We start from the raw sequence: 19,660 nt of genomic DNA, 5'->3' as shown, positions 1-19,660 counted from the left end.
AGGCACTGGTTAAAAGCTGTGTATTCAGTCCTTCACTCCTCCAGAGCTTCTGCTGGCTAAAAAAAGCTCCAAAACTTCAGTCCTAACACCTAACATTAAGAGCAGGAAGACAAACAAACAAACAAAAACTCTCCAGCCAACAGCAGTATGATACATATTGCTGTTCCCTTGAAGGAAGGGTAGAATCACAGAATCATTTAGGTAGGAAAAGACCTTTAAGATCATTGAGTCTAACTGTAAACCTAAGAATGCCGAGTCTACCACTAAACCACATCCCTAAGCGTGACATCTATGTGTCACAGGATTACAGAGCAGTTTGACTTGGAAGGGAATTTAAAGATCATCTAGTTCCACCCGACCCCCCACCCCCAACATGGCCAGACGGTTTCCACAAGATCAAGTTGCTCAGAACCTTGTCTAACCCGGCCTTGATCACTTTCAGGGATGGGGCAGCCACAGCTTCTCTGGGCAACCTGTTCCTGTGTGTCATCACCTTCACAATAAAAGAGAAGGAATTGCAGTTCCTGGAGATCCTCCAGGGAAGGTGAAGAAGGAAAGCCACATCCTTTCCTTCACTCAAGTTCAACCTTAGTAAATAATAACGTATTCTACAATAACTTAAATTTCTTTCCACTTGTTCATCCTTCATAAAGTTCAAAAGACCATCACTGAAGTGTTAGGCTGTCATGAGTAAATGACAAGTTAGGCAGTTTGAACACCTGAGCATTTGAATTCCTACCAGATGTAAGAAAATAAGGACCCTGTCTCATACTGATTTACATTCTTTACTCTGAAATTGGAGTTTGTGGGGTTTTGGGGGGGTATTTTGGGGGTTTGTTTTTATTTACTTAGAAGAACAGCTATGGCACTTAAAACATTTTTGGCAAATCTTTTAGCTATGGATTATTAGCAGAGGCAGGAGCAGATTTCCTTCACAGACCCAACAATGACATTTACCCTGACCTAGAGGGAACACCTTCCTAAGCAATAAGAAATAGCTCACTTTCAATGCCAATTCAGTCCTAAGAGAATGCCAATTATGCCAAGTTTGCAAAAACAGATGTATGGTGATTTTGTAATACAGACTAGTTTACACCAGGGACAAAGCTAAAACCATTTATCTCAATTAACTAAGGATCTAGGGATTAATTTAAACTGTTGCCTTGGAGGTGAAAGGTCACCACTTCATCCAACAATCCACCCACACCTCTTATTTACAATAAATATAAACCTCCCTCTCATGGTTCAATTATATCTTTTGGAGTACATTTCTACCTCCAGAACTGTATGCCTTCCATGTCGTGTATTAAAAAAAAATAAGAAAAGGTTAGTGCCATTTTATCAGTAGCTATGTTTCAACAGTCCTATTTACAGTTTCAAAAGATGGCCAATTGTCCTAAAATAACAAAACCTAATCAATAGAAGGCATGATGATAATTGACTGAAAACCCTCAAATTAGGAGATCACTTCTAACTTACAAATAACACTAATAAACGACACCAGATTTCCAATTGCTCAAGTGCTGCTTGAATTGAAAGGCATTTTGAAACATACACATTAGAGTAAAATAATAAACAAAGGAACGCAGGCTGGTGAACGAAGGAGTTACAATAATTCCTCAAAAGAATATTCCAACAGACTTATCTGTAACTTAAAGGTTCAAAAATCTCCCTACATTTATGAAACCAGCATTTGTGCTGTCACAACCCCACCAACGTCTCATTCTGCCTTCAGGCAAACACCATGCCCAGTATGCCTGTTTAGAGCCCAGAGCATTCCTCATGGCTTTGACCATGCGCTACTAATTAACAAGAATGCAAGAGGGGCCAAAGTCTGACACATCATGTGTCATGCAGCAGTTAAACTTATTTTGATGCAAAGTGGACAATTGCCGCCTTCATGTATGGCATCCTCTCAAGATACAAGAGCTGGTGTAATTCACTGTCTATCAATCTTTGTACAAAGCAAATTAATGTGACAGGTTACGTCTAGAGCAGTACTGGCCTATTAAATCTCAAGCTATGTCATCAATGTATGGACCATAACAAACCAACTTAAGTAGACTTACCAGTATTTCATCACAACTGGAAACCTAACACTTTATGGAGAATACAGATTAATGTCATCTAGTAGTCACCTATACCTTTATCCTCAAAGGCCTTTCAATGAATTGAGTGCAAGCAGAGTCAAGGTTTATCTTCTTTTATTTGATTATTTTCAGTGCTGGTTTTGAGATATAACACTGATTCTTTTTTGGTTTTAACATTACTGTATATTGGCACCCGGCAAGTGAACAGGCTACATTCATGTGCCTAGGCACATCAGCCTACTTTTGCTACAAAATGTCAAGTCTTGCACCCTCTAGTATTCTCTTAAAAAAAAAGAAAAAGGTTGGGAATTTTCATTTTTGTGTTGTTCAAGTGCCTAGTTGATTTTGGCCCCCGAAAATCTTTGTCTTGTGGCTATGTAATAGCTCTCAATTGCAGTTAAGATTTATTATACATAAAATCCATTCCATTCACTAAGTTTTTTAACAAAATCAGAGATCCATTACTTGTAAATATCAAATGCTCACAATATCTTTTTAAAGGGATTTTGAAATCTCTTCTCTGTCTAAGGAGGTTTATTTGTTTTGCTTGTATCCTTATTTGGATTTTAAGTATGAAGTTGCACCTTAAACTGTAAAATCTGTGTTGGAAATAAATAGCTTCTTTGCTTGAAAGTAGAAGCTTGATATACCAAGTTGTACCCAGGCTGAAATGAAACTTAGCAGAATGATTTTTTCATTAATCCTTCCTACTATCTAGTTTGCTAGTATTCTGCAGCTACTATTGCAAGGCTAGTCCAACTGCTCCAAACACTTGAAAGACTAAAAATAAATATTGATTTTAAGGTACACTATGAGTCTCTTCGCTTATGCAACCAAAAGTTAAAACTATAGCACAAGAAATCAGCAACTCTTCTGCCCTCCCCTTACTGCTTTCATTAACTAAATAAAGAAATCTCACCAAGCCTCAATATTCTGAATTCTGTCATACTGAACTTCTTAAGAAGCTCTTCTCACTTACCTCCAAAGCATCCCACTGAAGTGAACAAGAAGTGCCAGATGGCAGGAATATTATGTTTTAACAATATTTCTCTAAAAGTTCCAAATATTTAGTTTATCAAAGAAACAGGCATGCTGCCAGACAGTTAGCCAGATCCATCATCATTGTCTATCTCATTTTGTCAAAGGAAGTATTCTGAAGCATATGTATTGATTTTCCCCCATGAGGAGGAAGGGGAACAGGAGCCAGTGATATTTACATTACGTTAGGTATATATTCCATGAACTGATCTCGTATCCTATTTTTGCCATATTTACTGGCAGTGAGCAAAGCCTGCAAAAATCCTTACAAAGCAAAAGCTCTTCCATTACTGGAAAAGAAAAACAAAGCCAGCAAGACCTACTTTTAAAGAAGATGTTACTGAAACTACAGCAATATTTTTGCTGATTTTGACGTATTTAGAAAGGAGCAACAGAAGGTAATGATATATCTGTGTGATGGGGATTTATTTTTCTACTTTGTTTCTTTTACTTCTTCAGGTTGGTTTAGTTCAATCAATACTTACCAAAACTGCTATTCTGGGGTTTGGGGTTTGTTTTTGTTCTTTTTCCTCTTTCCCCCTCTTGGATCCATCTTTTTTCCATAAAAAGGTTACTCACAGTAAAGGAGAAGTGCTTATAAACCCCCTACATAATTTCTTTCTTAAAGACATGACAGAAAAAATTGTCAGTACAAATGACTAAATGTTATCTATTTGTTCCAACATTCAGACACTATTAACAATTATTTTAACAAGGACGTTCGTTCTTTTCCTCAGAATAATCTAAGTAAATATCCTCCAAGTGATTTTAAGGTCTGTTAACAATAGTTTTATTTGCCATTTAAAGCAAAAGTAAATGCAAGCAAAAAGTAATATCTATTTATAGCTCTCCAAGACAGTTGTACCAAGAATATATGCAATAGAATCATTGGCTGATAGATTTCTTTGGCTTACAACATCCAGTTCTGTTTTATTTGTATCACATGCATATGCAACCAATTCATACCAAGTTATAAAAAAGCTTTAATATATGCAAGCAAACTACAGTCTGAAAAGCCTTCTGAACATTCAGCACAGAATATTAAGGTGTCTATTTCTTCACCAGGCACTCAGTGTACAGGCTGAACATTTTCACCCTTGCATAGTACTATTCTATATTTCAATTTCTCCACTGAAGTCTCTATTCCAAAGAAACTTGTTCAAAATGCTCCATCTTGGCTAGTCCAACTCGAAACCAATCTTCTTTCTAAAGTAGGTGTAAGAATTATGACCCAGTGAGGCTCATAAGTGAAGGAAGCTGGACAAGAATCATATTTGGACAGGAGACCACTAGCATTCATAACACTGCAGGATGTGGTATTAGTGATTCATTAGGTAGCATGCCTCCAGCCAAGTCCATATTAAAACTAACCTACTCTACATTTTCTCTCCCCAGCTTAATATATCACACTTACTAGATGTGAGAATGCTGCCTGTCTCCTCAAAGTGTTAAACAAAATTCTGGAGCACTAGGAAATTAATTTCCAGAGGCACTGGGGGAAATATATATCTTTTGCATCTATGACTGCAGGGATATCTGTCTTCAGAAGTTTCAAACTCTCAGGAATCCATCTTCCTCTAAAAATGACCTTAGCATTCTTCCCCGCAACACCCCAAATCCTGAATTGGCATAAGAGTATTCTGGACACCTGGGAAAACCAACATGCTTTATTCTAGTTGTTGCCAAAATATTCCCCATCTACAGTTTCTGCAGTAGCAAATGTTTCACAGTGCAACTAATACACAAGAAGCATACTAAGCCATGGCTCCAACTTTGCTTCTCAATACTCCACCCTTTTCCCTCTATATGCTTACCCGGGCATGATAGCAAAACATCTCGGATGGCCAGAAATTATTCCTTCACTACAAATAGAAGACAAGCCCAAGAGGCACTGCCCCATTTTCAGGAAGCTTACTTGGTGATTTCCCATAGGACAAACATATCTGCATACTGCATCAACAGGAATACCATGGGATTAACATGATGTAGCCTTTAACAAAACCTGGCCTAGACTTTGATGATAACATATATGGCAAAATGCAGATTTAGGCCTTTAAAGTACATGCTGACACCATCTCAAAAGATGCCAAAAGTACCACTGCAGATAGCAGCGACCAAGCCTTGCATACAGTTATTCTCCATCCCCTTCAAATGACTCAAAACTCTTGTATCATTCTTCATCCAAAGAGTGCCAGAATTTATTTCATCCTCATCACTGCTCTGGAAATATCAACCAGCTCAGTTAGACACCTGGGCACAAATGCTAAGAGGTATGGAAGAAATTTGTTGCCAAATAATGTATCTGCTTTTCTACTTTGCAAATTTATTACAAATTGGTTTAAAATAGATTTGTGGCTTCCCTAATAGTGAAAGTTCTAGTTCTCAGGGCTGATACAGCCAAAGGTGCACCCCTAAGTCAACAGTCAGCATTCAATTAAAGATGAAATAACGTAGTTCTCATGGTGTTACAGACTTCTTTCTCAAGCTGCTGACGATACTGCTTACTACTGGATGTGTTGTGCCTCATTATCATGGCTTCCCACTAGTTGTCAAACTGAGAACAGGTGAAGCTTCTTGCATCTGTTAACCTCTTGATTACAGCTTTAAGTCAATCTCTAAGTTTTGTGTAATTGGGAGGGAAAAAACCCACATTTTTTCCTCCTACCTTTATTTTTTTTTTTTTTACTTTACCTTTCCTACCTACCTAAAATCCCAAATCTCTGCATTAGCCTCCCATTTTGCCAATACTCCAAAACCACAACTGTGGCCCCATTGATACTGATGAAAAAATTCCCAGCATCTTCTGCTGAATCAGCATTTATAATATAAATTACAAGTCATACCCACTACAAAAATATAACATTTCTTTTTCAATACTACAAAGATCAACTGTGAATTAGAAAAAAACCAAACCAAAAATAACTTAAACTTCCACCAGAAAGTTTTTCAGCCAGCTTAGCTAGAAAGAGTTCTCTTACAAAATATATTGTATAGGGTATACCATATTATGTATATTGTATACATATAACATGTATAAATTAAATACACATAACAAATTAAGTCCTTAAGTAATATCAATTATTTAAACAGTAATATCAGCACAAGAATTTCCTTGAATAATGTTACTTTCAGTTTATGCCTATATAGTATCTTTTGCCTTTTAATGTTAACTGTTTACAACTTTGTAGAACACTAAAAAAAAAATCAGCTTAGATATTAAAAGTCAATTGCCCACCTATAGTTTATAAACTGATAAAGTTCAATGATTTTTTTAGAATAGGAAACCTAACAAATCAGTTATAAACAGAGTTATGCTCTTTCTAGACTGAAGGAGAAGATTCTCCATAACAGACTGAAGACTTATGTGCTTTTAAAACTGAAAGGTAGTCTTGAGACACAGTTAAGTGTTCAGAAAGGTACCTCTTTCCAACTTCACACAAAATTTGGCTTATACCTGTAAACTTTTTTTTTTAATTTACTCAAATTTGTTATGGCGGACAGAATCTTCTGCCCCCACAGAACATTAACTATGCACACAGAATTCACCAAGTAATCCTGCCAAGGAACCAAATTTCATATGATCATTCCTCCATCACCAACACTGCCTTCCCCACCAACTTTTCCTATTATTTCAGTCCTTTCATTCTTCACATTCAAGCAACATGGTTAGAAAAGAGCAAGCTAAACCAAACAGAGAAGAATGAGAATAACAGGAAAAAGCTGGAAAGGAAACTAAATCAATTGACAAGAAAACAAGACGAAAGTCTTCAACTATGAAATATAAGGAGGCAAACTACACGAATGAAACATGGACAGAAGTAGCAGACAAACAGCACAGGGAATGAAAACCTGTAAACACCAGAGCATATTTTTCTCCCTGTCCTAGAATAAATATAGAAGCTTCAACTCCAGTGATTTCTGTGTGGTAAGCTAAGGCATTTCTCATTTTCTGGCCTATGCAGAGGAAAACATTCTAGAATTACAAACGCAAAGCATCAACAGTGAGATTTCGTATTTGAAACTTGCCAAGCAAGCTACACATATCTTTCATTCTAGCAAAAATCCAGGAAACAGATTTAACAGGAGGGGAGAAAAAAAGAATAAGAAACGGTGATAGATTTGTTCTGTATCACATGACCAGAAAAGTGTACATATACCTGCCTTCATTCCTTACCGCTCCACCTCAATATTGTACTTATTACTTATTGTCCTTACTTAACATACTACTTAATCCTAAAGAAGTCTATTCTACAAATGAATCAGGTTCCGAGGGACAGATGAGTTTTCTGAAGACATGATGCTTCATTTTGCATGTGTAGTTGAATGAAGGGGGGAAATGCAAGAACAAGAAGGACAGCTGAATGTCACCATGCAACAATACGTTTCCTCCAATTTCACACAGGTTCAGGTCCAGAGCTACCACTTCTTTCCTGACTCCTTCCTTAGCATATTTAGACTCCCAAAAACACATAGCTGAGGACAGAGGGAAAAGATGAGGACGGACAGGCATAGCTCAGTGTTTCACTGCATCAGTATCTGCTCCCCGCTAGCTCCTGTCCCAAATCTGGCAGTGCTGAATCACCCTCTACCTCTTTTCTCTTTCATAATGCTGTGTGGTGGGTCTATCAAGTAACAGGAAGGAAAACTGTTTTTCCAGATTCACAATCCACAATTCTACCTATCTCACTCCTGGATATCAAAAGTCACTTTGCTTTAAATGCCAGGTAAAGAGATGCAGCAGCAAAATCAGTTCAAGGTAGCCCTTCCTTCACCATTAACACTAGCACACCTCTCCTACCATCTGCTGTGGTCTTAGAGACCAGATCTCATCCTCCCTTCTACCGCAGAGTTCCTGAGTAGTACTGGGCACATCTTTCATATTAAGATATTGTTTTTCTGATTTTGCTAACCAATATCCACATGCAGTGACAAAAACTTGTCTGTTTTCCCATTCAGTTCTCAGCCTTAAGAAGGACAACAGCACTTCTAGGCTAACTCTGGAGAACGAATGAGGAAACATCTGCTGTAATATATGAGGGAAAATCCTTGGTCTCAGCAGTTGCAACTTCTGTGGAAGTAACTGAAAACTTGCTTGTGCTTTAGATAGTATTTAAATTACTCAAAAATTCTGTGTGGATCGGGAAGAAAAAAAAAAAAAAAAAGCGCCACACACAAAAGACCCACACGCACACTCCCACCCCCATCAGCAGGCTGTAAGATAGAGCCAGCTCCCTATAATTTAGCTTACAGCAATTCCATCTTGATCTTTCCCCGGGGGCAAATTCAGCTCTGACCTAAACAGATACAAATTCCATTAAATTACACTGGGACTGAATCCAGTACCGCCAGGTCACCCAATACCCTCAGAAATATGGGTGAAACCTATTTAGTTCAAATGGGAATAACAAATTGGTACAAGTTGTTGCACTGTTTCTCCAAGTACATCATCATTGAATTTCTCCATTATCTGCATGTCGCTAAATTGAGTCAACAAGATATTCTAAATGGGTAATGAGACCCTTAACCATTCACCACTTATTCCTGTTAAGGAATGATACAGAGCCCTGTTCTGTTCGCAGGCAGTCATCTGCTTCTGCAGCAAAGATCGCAGTTCTCTTCAGTCACATGTGCTATGTCCTCATTCATAGGACTCATACACATGATCCCTTCAGCAATTTTTCTTGGGAGATGTAACCATATTTTAAGACTGCTCTTAAGCCCAGGTTTCATTAAGCACATAAGGAAAAAAATATATTGTCTATACATTCATCCTGCAATCAATTTCAAGTGAAATCTGCCATAACTCTTACGATTTTGATAGTCTACTAATATAGACAATACTGTCTAATCACTTAAACATGTATAATACCTAACTACATAAAACCGTTTTAACTGCGAAGGTTTAAAAGTAGCCAATTACATTTGTTCAAGTACACTTTTAGATCTTTATAGGAGGTGACGGTCAAGTCATCCCTGCCACAGTATACAGTTAATTCAAAAAGCATGATTTAGGTAGTGAATGAAGTGTTTCACAAACTAGTGCAAAAGTACCATGATTATTAACAACTCTTTCCAGTTTTAACAAATGTGTGCACATAACTATTTGAATTCTGCATATACTGAAGTCTGAAGATAGTTTGTAAACAACTTCAATATCTTCCATTAAAACTGGCAGGACCACTATGAAGACTTTCCATGTACTTTCTAGCCTAGCAGAAAACAGAAGGTATCAATCACCCAGTTTAACAGCAGCTGACTAGAACTATTCATCGAGTTGCACATTGCTACCACTGTGGCCCCACGAATGCCTTAAAGTCTCCCTCTCCTTTTTTTGTTCCTCTGAGTAGACTCTTAACAGCACAATTATTTTTTTTCCACTCTGAATGGCTTTGAGAGACCAGCTGAGAAGAAACACCATTAGTAAAAACAAAAGTTTTCAAAGAAAAAAGGGGAACAAAGTGGACGTATTAGAGACAACTTGTGAATCATGGCCTATACCGTGCTTTGCCCCTCTCTTTACCTCAATACACTCTTGGTTTCACGGCTGGTTGAGAGCAGGGCAGACTACTGCACTTCTCCTAGCAACCAAAAATCACTTAGGGAAAAAAGGCATGTTGTCTGCTGAAAGGCAGAACAGAGAAATTTGGGGTCATACAAAGCCAGACATATGTTCTTTTGCATTTCATCCTAAATTGAGCAGTTCTCAAAAAGGATTCAGTAAATAATAATAAACAGTTTTGTTTTACATTGATTCATATTTAATTAAATATCTGTTTGTCTACTTGTCAAACATTTAATTTTCTTTTATTTCTGTGTTCTAACAGTTCCTACTACTGTTTACAGTTTTGCCTTCAGGGACAGAAATTCTATTCCTCACTTTTTCTGAAGTTATTTTCTTTGAAGTGCGTATAGATATAATTAGATATCCACATAGATAAAACCTTTTTTTTTTTTATCTAGATTTAGACACACAGAGAACTATTTTTAGAGGTTTAAAGACAACAGTACTAAGAAACAATTTTATCACAGGATCCCTCTATTCCAAATGCTGGGATTTTACCCCACAGGACTTAATCTTACAGAACAAACTGTCTGGTCTCATTAGGTAGACACCACATTGCACAGTTTAAGACAACAAATCAAATGCATGCAAAAGCAAAAAAACCCCACAAACCCCAGAAGTTTATAATTCAGACATACATCTGAATAGATACATCACATTGATTGGCTTAAAATCAAAGCATATTTTAAAATCCAGTTTGGTAACAGAACAGATGTAATAGATCAAGGGTAAAATGCAGCCTGCGGTATTTCTGATAGTTAATTTTTTCCACTGGAAGTCCTTTGTTTAATAGCTGTTGCCTTGACGTAAACCAACTATTTTAGTTAGGCCACTGAATTTCCCTTACAGATCATAAAAATATATACACACAAAAACAAAACCACCTCAGCCAATCTATCACAGCACTTCTGCAGTGCATCAAGTTAAAGTCAGCAAAGACCTTAGTTCACTGCATCAAATTACAACAGCATTTTCTTGCAGCCACTCCAAACAAATCTGAACTCAAACAATTTAACAGAAAGGCTTATTCACTTCATAGATAAGTGATGCACAAATGACATAGCAATGATAAAAAGCTTAAATATATGGTGTATAAAACAACCCCGAAGTTATTAGGCATCAGCACTGTCATGTCAAGCTTGACAGTAGTGTTTTGCTCCCCTTTTCACTCCCTGTGCTGCCTAACCCAGCCACATGCTCTGTAGCCCAGCTCCTCTGCTAGTCTCTCTCCCCTCATTTTCTGCTTCAAAATGGGGTAGGTCCTTTAATCCATCAAGCCACAGACCTGGAATCAGGCTACTATCCCACTCCTCGTCCCAGCTTACAATGTCATTTCTCTCTCCAGAAAACTGTCAGAGCAGGATAGTGGTACTATACATGCAGGACCAATAAGCATTTCCAGGTCTCGAAGGTCACATAATGCATTGAGCAAAAGTTTTCATCTCTGAAAAGTGAGAAGGATGAGCCCACAGCCCATTTATCTGCAGCCTTCAATATGGTGTGACAATCCCAAAGAGAACATCAAGTTTACTAGGGAAAAGAAATCCAGGTGAAAAAAACCAGGCTTTTCCCAACTAGCTCTTGGTCCAACAGCATTGCTATGCCATTTGAATTTTTTATAATATTGACACAAAAGAAATATCATCCATCCTTTAGTTACAGAGTTCTCTTTAGGCTACAAAACAAACTGTTAAAATTGACCACTCCTTTTGTCAGGATGAAGTCATCTCAGCTGCAGGACATGTGGACTTTGAAAACTGCACAGAATGACAGCTTCAGAACCCACAATTATAGGGCTCATGCAGTATTAAAATACTTCTCATAACAGATTCTTAACCCTTGACATTTTCACAGCAGTAAAAAAGTACCCCTGGTACCCTGGCATGAACAGTTCCTCCATCATTCACTATGGATAAAAACCAAGCTGACTGGTTTTAGTTACCTGACATTTTGGTTTTAAAAGGTTAAATTTTTTCCACTCAGTTTCCTTGCAATCAATGGCAAGTGATTAATAGAAGTGAACTACGGTTTACTGTGTTTTACAGCTTGCTACTGGCCATTTCTTCTTTACGTTTTTGTCCAATCTGCATTTATGACAGACATATTAAAGATACACTCTTCTCTCTTTGGCATACAACACTATGTAGGCAATGCATAAATACAACCTAAAAGACCATATGCTGCAACGGACATTGTGGCATAATTATCTAGGTAAATGGTAATGAGTAAGATCACACTTTAACTCCTGGCATCCCTATTCATCCTACCAATTCATTTCCATATATCAGACCAAATAAACTGTTCTCCCAATTAATCTAAGAAAACGTGATGAGAGAAAATAAAAGTAAATTACAACAAAGCATGAAATCATACAATGGCAGGCCACTGTCCAACACTGTAGTCAGACTGATGAATTCTGCTGGAACTGAAGGAGTACAATGAAGACTCACTGACAAGAAAGGGTAGTTCTGCAAGCAGATACCACATAAAGTTAAAGTTGCTCCAAATCAAACTTAGAATGGTGTCTTATGATATGAGCACCTGAAAATTACGAGGAATGCATTTGAAAACGCTTTATGTTCTTCCAGTTATTATTCACATAGGTAGGTAGAGCTGAATAAGTATCTCCACAAGCAGGACAAACAGCGTAAAAAGTTCACAATAGAACCTGGGCACGCACAGTCTCAATGGGTTCCAAAATACACACTGGAATCACTAGAAGATCAGTAGCCTTCAGTTATCAGCAAGCCAAAGATGCATTGTTTCCTAGTATCAAGACAAATAAGGAATTTTATAATTAAGCCAAGTGAAGTTGTGTGGTTTCTACTGACATGGTTTTACAGTGCAGCTAAGCTCAAAGAGAAATTACACACAGGAAAGGATGTTTGCAAATCTGTCTAGAACATATCCAGAAAGCTCAAAGCTCAGTTAAATGGATGTGTTACCTCAGAGATGTGCAGATAATAATCATTATTTAGTGAGTTTACTAACAATTCGCTTAGCCAAAAAAAATAGTAGCTGGGGGACAGTGGTAAATACTGCAAGTTCAATGCATGCTACTTCTGCCAGAACGTTGTTGAAATTAATATCTTCACATCGCATTTGTCTGTAATATGAAGATGAATCTCAATTAGGCTTGGCCACTAGAGCACAGCGGCTCAATATAGGTATCAGCAGGTTATTACATGGCTACTACTGGTTAGTCTGTCTACTGTTGCTCATGTATTTATTGATGAAGGTTATTATTTTAATAAAATTAAGAGCACATCTTGGATCTCTTCCATGGCAGCAATGCCAAGAGAAGCTGCAGAGATGGAATTAAAAAGCTATTTCTTACTTCATGAACTTTTGGCTTGAAAAAAAAGTAGTAAGAATGTATATCATTGCATCCACAATGCAGCACAAGTAGTTTTCTGATTACAAAAGGATACTCTGCACTAGTAAAGAGAGCACAGTAGGGATGAGTAAGGAGTGAGCAGAAATGAAGCATCAGCATGCACTTGTACCCTCTAGTACTTGGAAGCTCTCTCTATGGAAAAATGTAGCAACAAGCCAACTTCATTTTGTAAGAGGATTACATTACATGAATTAAGATGCAAGCCTTACAGTAAGTCAAGATGCCATCACCTGGTTTCAAGGTCTTTTGCACAAAGGACTCAGTAGTAAAATTGTTACAGATTTCAGTGGCGCAGATGCAGTTCCTAAATTAATGGGGCCTTGTTTAATTATCCAAAATAGCAAAAACATACACTATTAAACACAGGTGATTAACAGTTACTTTGTTAAGGAGAGGGTTTGAGGTGTGAACAACACTGACAATCTTATTTCTAGAGACATCACTTCAAGGGCAGAGAGTCCACAGTTTGCATTGTACAGTACAAGCTAGGTGTGACATTAAAGATAGTGAAAGTATAATCTACATCCAGAAATCTTTATTTTGGTTCAATTATTTTTCATTCAAAGATCTCATAACTACCTGTCCACATGACTACTTCTGCATAAAAGGTATCCTCAAGTTTCTGTCTGAAATAGTGATTTAAGAACAGATTCTGTACCCTTACATATACCAAATTTTAAAGGTATTTTTTAGAATTTACAGGGCACGCGTACTATAAAAATATCAGTGTGAGAAAGCTTGGATAACCATAAATTTTCTGTAACAATTCAGTAGTTACATGTAAAAATTGTCTGTTCAGTCAGAACCAAAAAAACCCATCACATTTATTTGGCAAGAGTGGATACTTGCTTTCTTCTGCACACAAAGAGATTTCTATAGAAATGTAGAAAAGAGCACCCGAAACCTAGCCTCTTGGCAAGAAACAGCAGCAATCTGATTACTAAGTATCCTCCACAAGGTTGGTATGAGAGGTTGTGAGCCAGATGGCAGCCACAGGAAGAGCAACCTCTGCCATGCCAGCTGAGATAACAGATAAAACCTGACAGCAGTGTTCCTCTTCGGTGGCTGAAACAGAATGTACAGAACCTGTTAGCAATCTATTTAGCCGGGATCAATATTTGAATAGCGATTCAAGGGTAGCAAATGGCTAAAAAGCCATCGCATACTCTTCAGTAATTTCCACTAAATGGTTCAGCAGCGGACAGAGCATGTATTGAATTTAGTGCTATGAGCCTACATTGCTATACAAAAGCAAATCCTGGAAACTGAGCTGACTGGACAGACTAGCCAAAGCCTCCATTTCCTCTCACTGAATTTTTTGGCGCATCTCCTTGATGATGCACTTAAATCCTTTTGTCTACCTTTAAGGCTACGTATCTTTAGCCTGCATTGCTTATATTTATTTTCCTTGAGCAACATCAATCTCAATTTCAGAAAGTTCCTAATGGAAGGACTGTTACAGTAAGCGTAACTCACAGAAAAGATTAAAAAAGCCTATCCTAACTTTCCTGAACAAATTGTGGGGTATCAGACCTTTTGCAGCATAACAAATAAGCAAAGGCACAAAACAAAGTATTCTTTTCAAACATATCCATCCCTGGAAGTGGAACAACAGAATTTCCTCATTGCCTATCATATCGCAACAACATATATTTATGTGCAAAACAACTTACCAAACAGGAAATAAAGCAAAATATTAAGACTCGTTCAGCAAAACATCTCATTGTGGGCATAAATTCATCCCTACTCAGCAAAGTTTGAAAGCATATGATTAACTTGGAACACATGTTTAAATTCTTAACTTCAGTGAGATTCTGGATAAGAGATGGAAGCATGCACTTAAATGCTCTGCAGAATTGGGTCCTGTGGAAGAACAAGCTAAAGGAAACAAAACTGCAAACTCTCCACTTCAGGATCTTACTCTTAATGCATTAAAATGCACACATTCCACAGAAGCAAAGGTTATCCATCAACAGCAAAACTCACATGAGAGATCAAGACCCTGTCAGCTTAAATACGCACTGGAAGAATATACTTTAGCTTTATATGTAAGCCATGTTCTCCGATAGGCAACAGAGACCTGCACAAGGCCACAGACGTGTAGCTCGCTGGTGTGAAGAAATAAAATGAATTAAAAAAAAATAAGGAAAAGAAACAAAGAACACTTGAGCCACCCACTATTTCAGATACATGCATTTCATTAAGAAAATAAGTGCCTTTGAAATATATGGAGATAAAATGCTGCTTTTACAGAATTGTTCTCATATATCTTTAATGCCATCACACCCTCAAGAGCATCAAACTTGCAGTTTTCAAGGGACAATGGCTAAAAGCCAGCCCTGACATAAAAGGTTGTCATTTTCATTGAAAGCACAAGTTCTAGCAGGGCAGAGTTGGCCCACTAAAATTAGCATCTGTGGTAATATCCACATACCTGTGTCCACACCATCTGTGAACTTTTCTGTTAGTATCTGTTCTTTCAAGCTTTAGTAATGATTGGAAAAAAGATAACAAAAAGCACATAACAATGAAAGAAAAATCAATTGAACACTATAAAAAAACCCAACACACATAATCAGCTGTTTTAACTCCAATAGCTACTGTTTTATTTAATGGTACAGACTCTGCCTAGTGTAGTGTTTTGTTGTCAGAGTATAGGGGGAAGGTGTTTGATTTTTTTTTTGATTGTTCATTTTTTCAAGAACAGTAACCAAAACTGATAGCTAAAGAAAAAGAGTATTGCAGTTGTTCCCTGAACAGACTGTAAGAATATGGACAGAGCTACAGGAAAATCATAAGCACAATAATAAAAAAATAAAAATAAAATATTCATATGTATGTATCACATGCTTCCTGCCATTTTCATTGTTTTGCAATTCTCAGGTGTCATAAAAGTATGAATAGAGAAAATAACTTTAGATGAAAAATTTATCATTTTGATCTACACCATTATGCACTGTGTAATACCACTTTCAAATCACTAAACAAAAATAATGTCACAAGGAAAAGGACAGCTAATATGTCTCAAATGTTGCAATGCCTCTCTCTGGACCTGATGCCATGAGAACAAAAAAATCCCACCCCAAACCCAACAAAAAAAACCCCCCTCAAGAACAGAAACACACTAAGAGGTAACTCTCATAAAGAAAACAAATCAAGGACCTATTAAACAAGTAGTCTATTGAGTTTTGCCTTTTTTCTTAAAGCATTACAAATAGTGCAAATGTTGATATATATATTTTCAAAGCAACTGGTGGTATGTGTCACCTCAAGGTGTAATCATAATTGCTGTGCTTCTAAAGAGACTTAAGTACCCCGTGCCAAGCTTGCATGCCAATATTTCTTCAAAGCTACTTGTTAGTCATTTTGACAATAACAGCTTATCTCTACTTCGTCATGATGTGCTATCCACAAGGCCTTTTATTTATTTATTTGAGTTGTTAATGTAGGCAAGCTTGACAGTCTGCAATATCTTCCCACAAAAGGGGAGGATCACATCTATTCTGGGCAGTTTCTTGGATTTTTTTTCTAATGGTCCAGCTCTAAATTAGCTACGTGCTTCACCTGCACCCCCTACCCCCATCTTATAAAGCTAAACCAGAACAAAGGTTCTACTTGTGCTCCTCGTGACAAAACTAGAATAAATTATGTCTTGCCTCTGTCGTACCAGCAAGCTGGTTAATTGCATTTGTTTCATATATCTCAAACAGCCTGGTACGTTAATTACATTCTGTAACACCAAGCTCCTCTGATTCACTCTGTCACTTCCACTGAGCACTTTAATTGTATTCCTTCTAGCTACATACGATTTTAAACACTTACTAATAATTACATTTCTACAGCCTGATGTTTTCAGTTTGTATACAAAGGTATCTCCAGTACTGGTGGTCTGAAAGTTAAGGATCAGAATGTGTTACTGTAGGAAAAAATAAAGCAAACAGAAAACAAAATCCCTGCAAAACTATGACCACGCTGACAATAGACACCAATGTTCTATTAAATCTTTTCACAATTTCAGCTTCTTACTGTTCATCATGTACATGTATCATGCAGAAATTTTCTTATCGGTAGATCAGACAGAATATTAAACTGCATAGGATATTATGCAACCGATGCAAAACTGTGCTTGAATGTCTCCCTCTTCTCATCTTTTTCGCTTCCTTTCTTGCTAGGGGGTGGGGGCTGATGAGAGGAGGGGGAAGAAATGCTCAAAGCAGCCTGTGACTGCAAACAATAAACCTGGAGTCCTTGCTTCAGAACTAACAGTAAATGCAGTAAGCATCTTCCTGGAGCAAAGTTTGCTGTAACAGACAAGCAAAACCAGCCAGGGTCCCAGATATTAAATTCACCTCAAGTCTAAAAGACTGTTTAGAGATCCAAATACCCAGTACTAGGAGGACTGCCGCGCATCTGGTCCCAGCACACACTTGTGCAGGACTGTGTGCTTTACGGATGCCCGCTTCCTAGCTGTATGCTTGAAGTACTGTAAGGCATCTAGCGTCTGTACTGCAGCACAGCGCCAGCCCCTACTTTGAAAGACAATTTACCCTTGCACTGAAGTTCTCGCCCTGCTAAAGCGTACTTCCCCGAGATGCTAATTTATAGTTCCCCATCCATTACTTAACATTACTTAAACTTGAAAACAGCAAGAAGTGCTGTGGAGCAGACCCAGAGGGGGAAGCAGACCCGGGGGAGACGCGGGGCGCGGGGGGAAATCCGCCCTTTCCCCCAAACGTTGCTTAGCTTCGTGACAACACTCCCTCGAAAAGCCCGTAATGAGGGGGTGGGGGTGCCAGCAAGCCCCCGCCGCCAGCACCTGCCTGGCCCCGCGGCGGGGGCGGAGGTGAGGGGGGGCTGGAGCCGCGCACCCCCCGCCCGCCAGCGCCAAGGGAGGCGTCCGGGGACTCTGGAAATTCGCCAGCTCGCCTCACCTGGAGCCCAGCAGAGCGAACCGATTTATTTCATCAGCTGCCTCTCCCGGTGGAAAGTTTAACAATAGAAGGAGGCAAAGTACTATCAGCTACAACAGCTTTCTGCCTTGCCTTCCTCCTTTCCCCCCGCCCCCCCCCCCCCAAATAAAAAATTTAGCACGGTAATTTTTACTCTTTCCTCGCTAACGTTCTTCCATTCATAAGCTGCTTTTCCATTAAATTAGCAGACGGGAAGGACTGCTTATTGGAAACATATATACTTCCCCCCAACCCCCGCCCCCCAAATACCATTTATATACCAGAAAAACTTAAGGCTCTGTAACGTTAAAGCTTATAATGCCGTCCATGTGCTGTCCCAAACCAGATTCAGATGAAGGGGATTTCTGCACAGAAATGGCATATCTAAAATAAGCGAACTTACCATAGACTTGAAAAAATGAAAATCCAAAGAGCAGGAGTGGCGTCAGCAGACCCATTTTGACATATTAAATGCAATCCCGATCACTTGCGAGCCCAATTCCACAGAGATCCAAAAAAAAAAAAAAAAAAAAAAGTATCCAAAGCCAGTAAGAGGTAGGTCCAAAAGTTTTCAGTTTCCTAGCAGCTACTTAAAGTGGAAGAGGAAATCTTGAAATCAAAAGCTGCAGATGGAAAGGTCTTGAATGTGACACTTTTAGATCCATACAGATTAGAGCAGCGAGCGAGCTCCGGAGGCTTCTGTGTTGCACACACGCTCCTTTCTAAATTCCCACCAATCCAGCCCAAGCAGAGGAATTATTCAAGTGTGCCTAAGACTCTCTTTAGGATCCATGGCAATCCAACCCAAACTCTTTCTTCGGAAGACAAGGAGAGACTCTGAGAAAGGACGCGAGTCCTAGAAAGTGCTCCACAAACTTCCCGGCACTTTGCAGGCAAATCATTGGGTTGGTTTGGCTATCTGGCTCTCCTCTCGCCCTCCCCCTACCCCCTTCGTTCTCTACCAAATCAGTTCAAGCTGCAGAGTTTCTCACTTAACTTCCATAATAGGAACGCCCAGGCAACGTGCTACAGGAGGGCAGCAGCTCTCTCGGCATCCCCTCGGAATAAAACCCTGTCCCCTGCACCGCCCTCCCGACGGAAACCCGGGCGGCGCTGCCGGCGGGCAGTAACTCCGGCGCGGAGCCGCGGCGGGCGGGAGCGGCGGGCTGCGTGCGACAGGGGGTGCGGGGACCTCCCGCCGCCGCCCCTCTCCCGGGCGGCCCCGGCGTCCGCCGCCCCGCGCCGCGCCGCTCCGCTCGCCTCCTCTCCCCTCCCGCCGCCTCCGCCTCCCGCCGCCGCGGACACACCGGCTGGCAGGGAGAAGGAGAGGGAGGAGAATGAGCGCGGCTCCCGCGGCTGCCTGGGGAAGGGAGGCTGCGGGGTGTGGACTAAACCACTGCGCTCCACACCCACGCGTCCCTCTCCGCCCGGGGTAGGGAGATGGGGACGGCGATATAAGGCAGCCGCGGGGCTGCGAACGGGGCTTGTTGCGGGCGGGGCCCCCGCCTCCCCGCTACAGTTGGCTATAGGTAGGATGTGCGTGACTGCTCCACACCGCTTCCCGTTTCACGGGCGGCTAATTTTTCGGTAAGTGATTTCGTGGAACTGTGCGTTCCCCCTCTCG

The 19,660-nt window shown here is 39.5% G+C and overlaps 1 protein-coding gene across 9 annotated transcripts in view; it reads right to left on the bottom strand.

Annotated features, from left to right (window-relative positions):
- The window catches only part of ROBO2 (roundabout guidance receptor 2), a 475,917-nt gene extending 456,691 nt beyond the window's left edge, over positions 1-19,226 (bottom strand). For all 9 annotated transcript variants that reach the window (XM_037377879.1, XM_037377880.1, XM_037377883.1 and 6 more), the window contains exon 1: positions 18,440-19,226. In XM_037377879.1, the coding sequence (XP_037233776.1) occupies positions 18,440-18,494 (55 nt within the window). In that variant the 5' untranslated portion in view covers positions 18,495-19,226. The remainder of the gene's footprint in view (positions 1-18,439) is intronic.
- Between the last annotated feature and the right edge of the window lie 434 nt (positions 19,227-19,660).

The sequence above is a fragment of the Falco rusticolus genome, chromosome 2 (assembly GCF_015220075.1).
Source record: "Falco rusticolus isolate bFalRus1 chromosome 2, bFalRus1.pri, whole genome shotgun sequence".
In the NCBI taxonomy this organism is placed as follows: Eukaryota; Metazoa; Chordata; class Aves; order Falconiformes; family Falconidae; genus Falco; species Falco rusticolus.
This window is presented reverse-complemented; position numbering and strand designations above follow the sequence as displayed.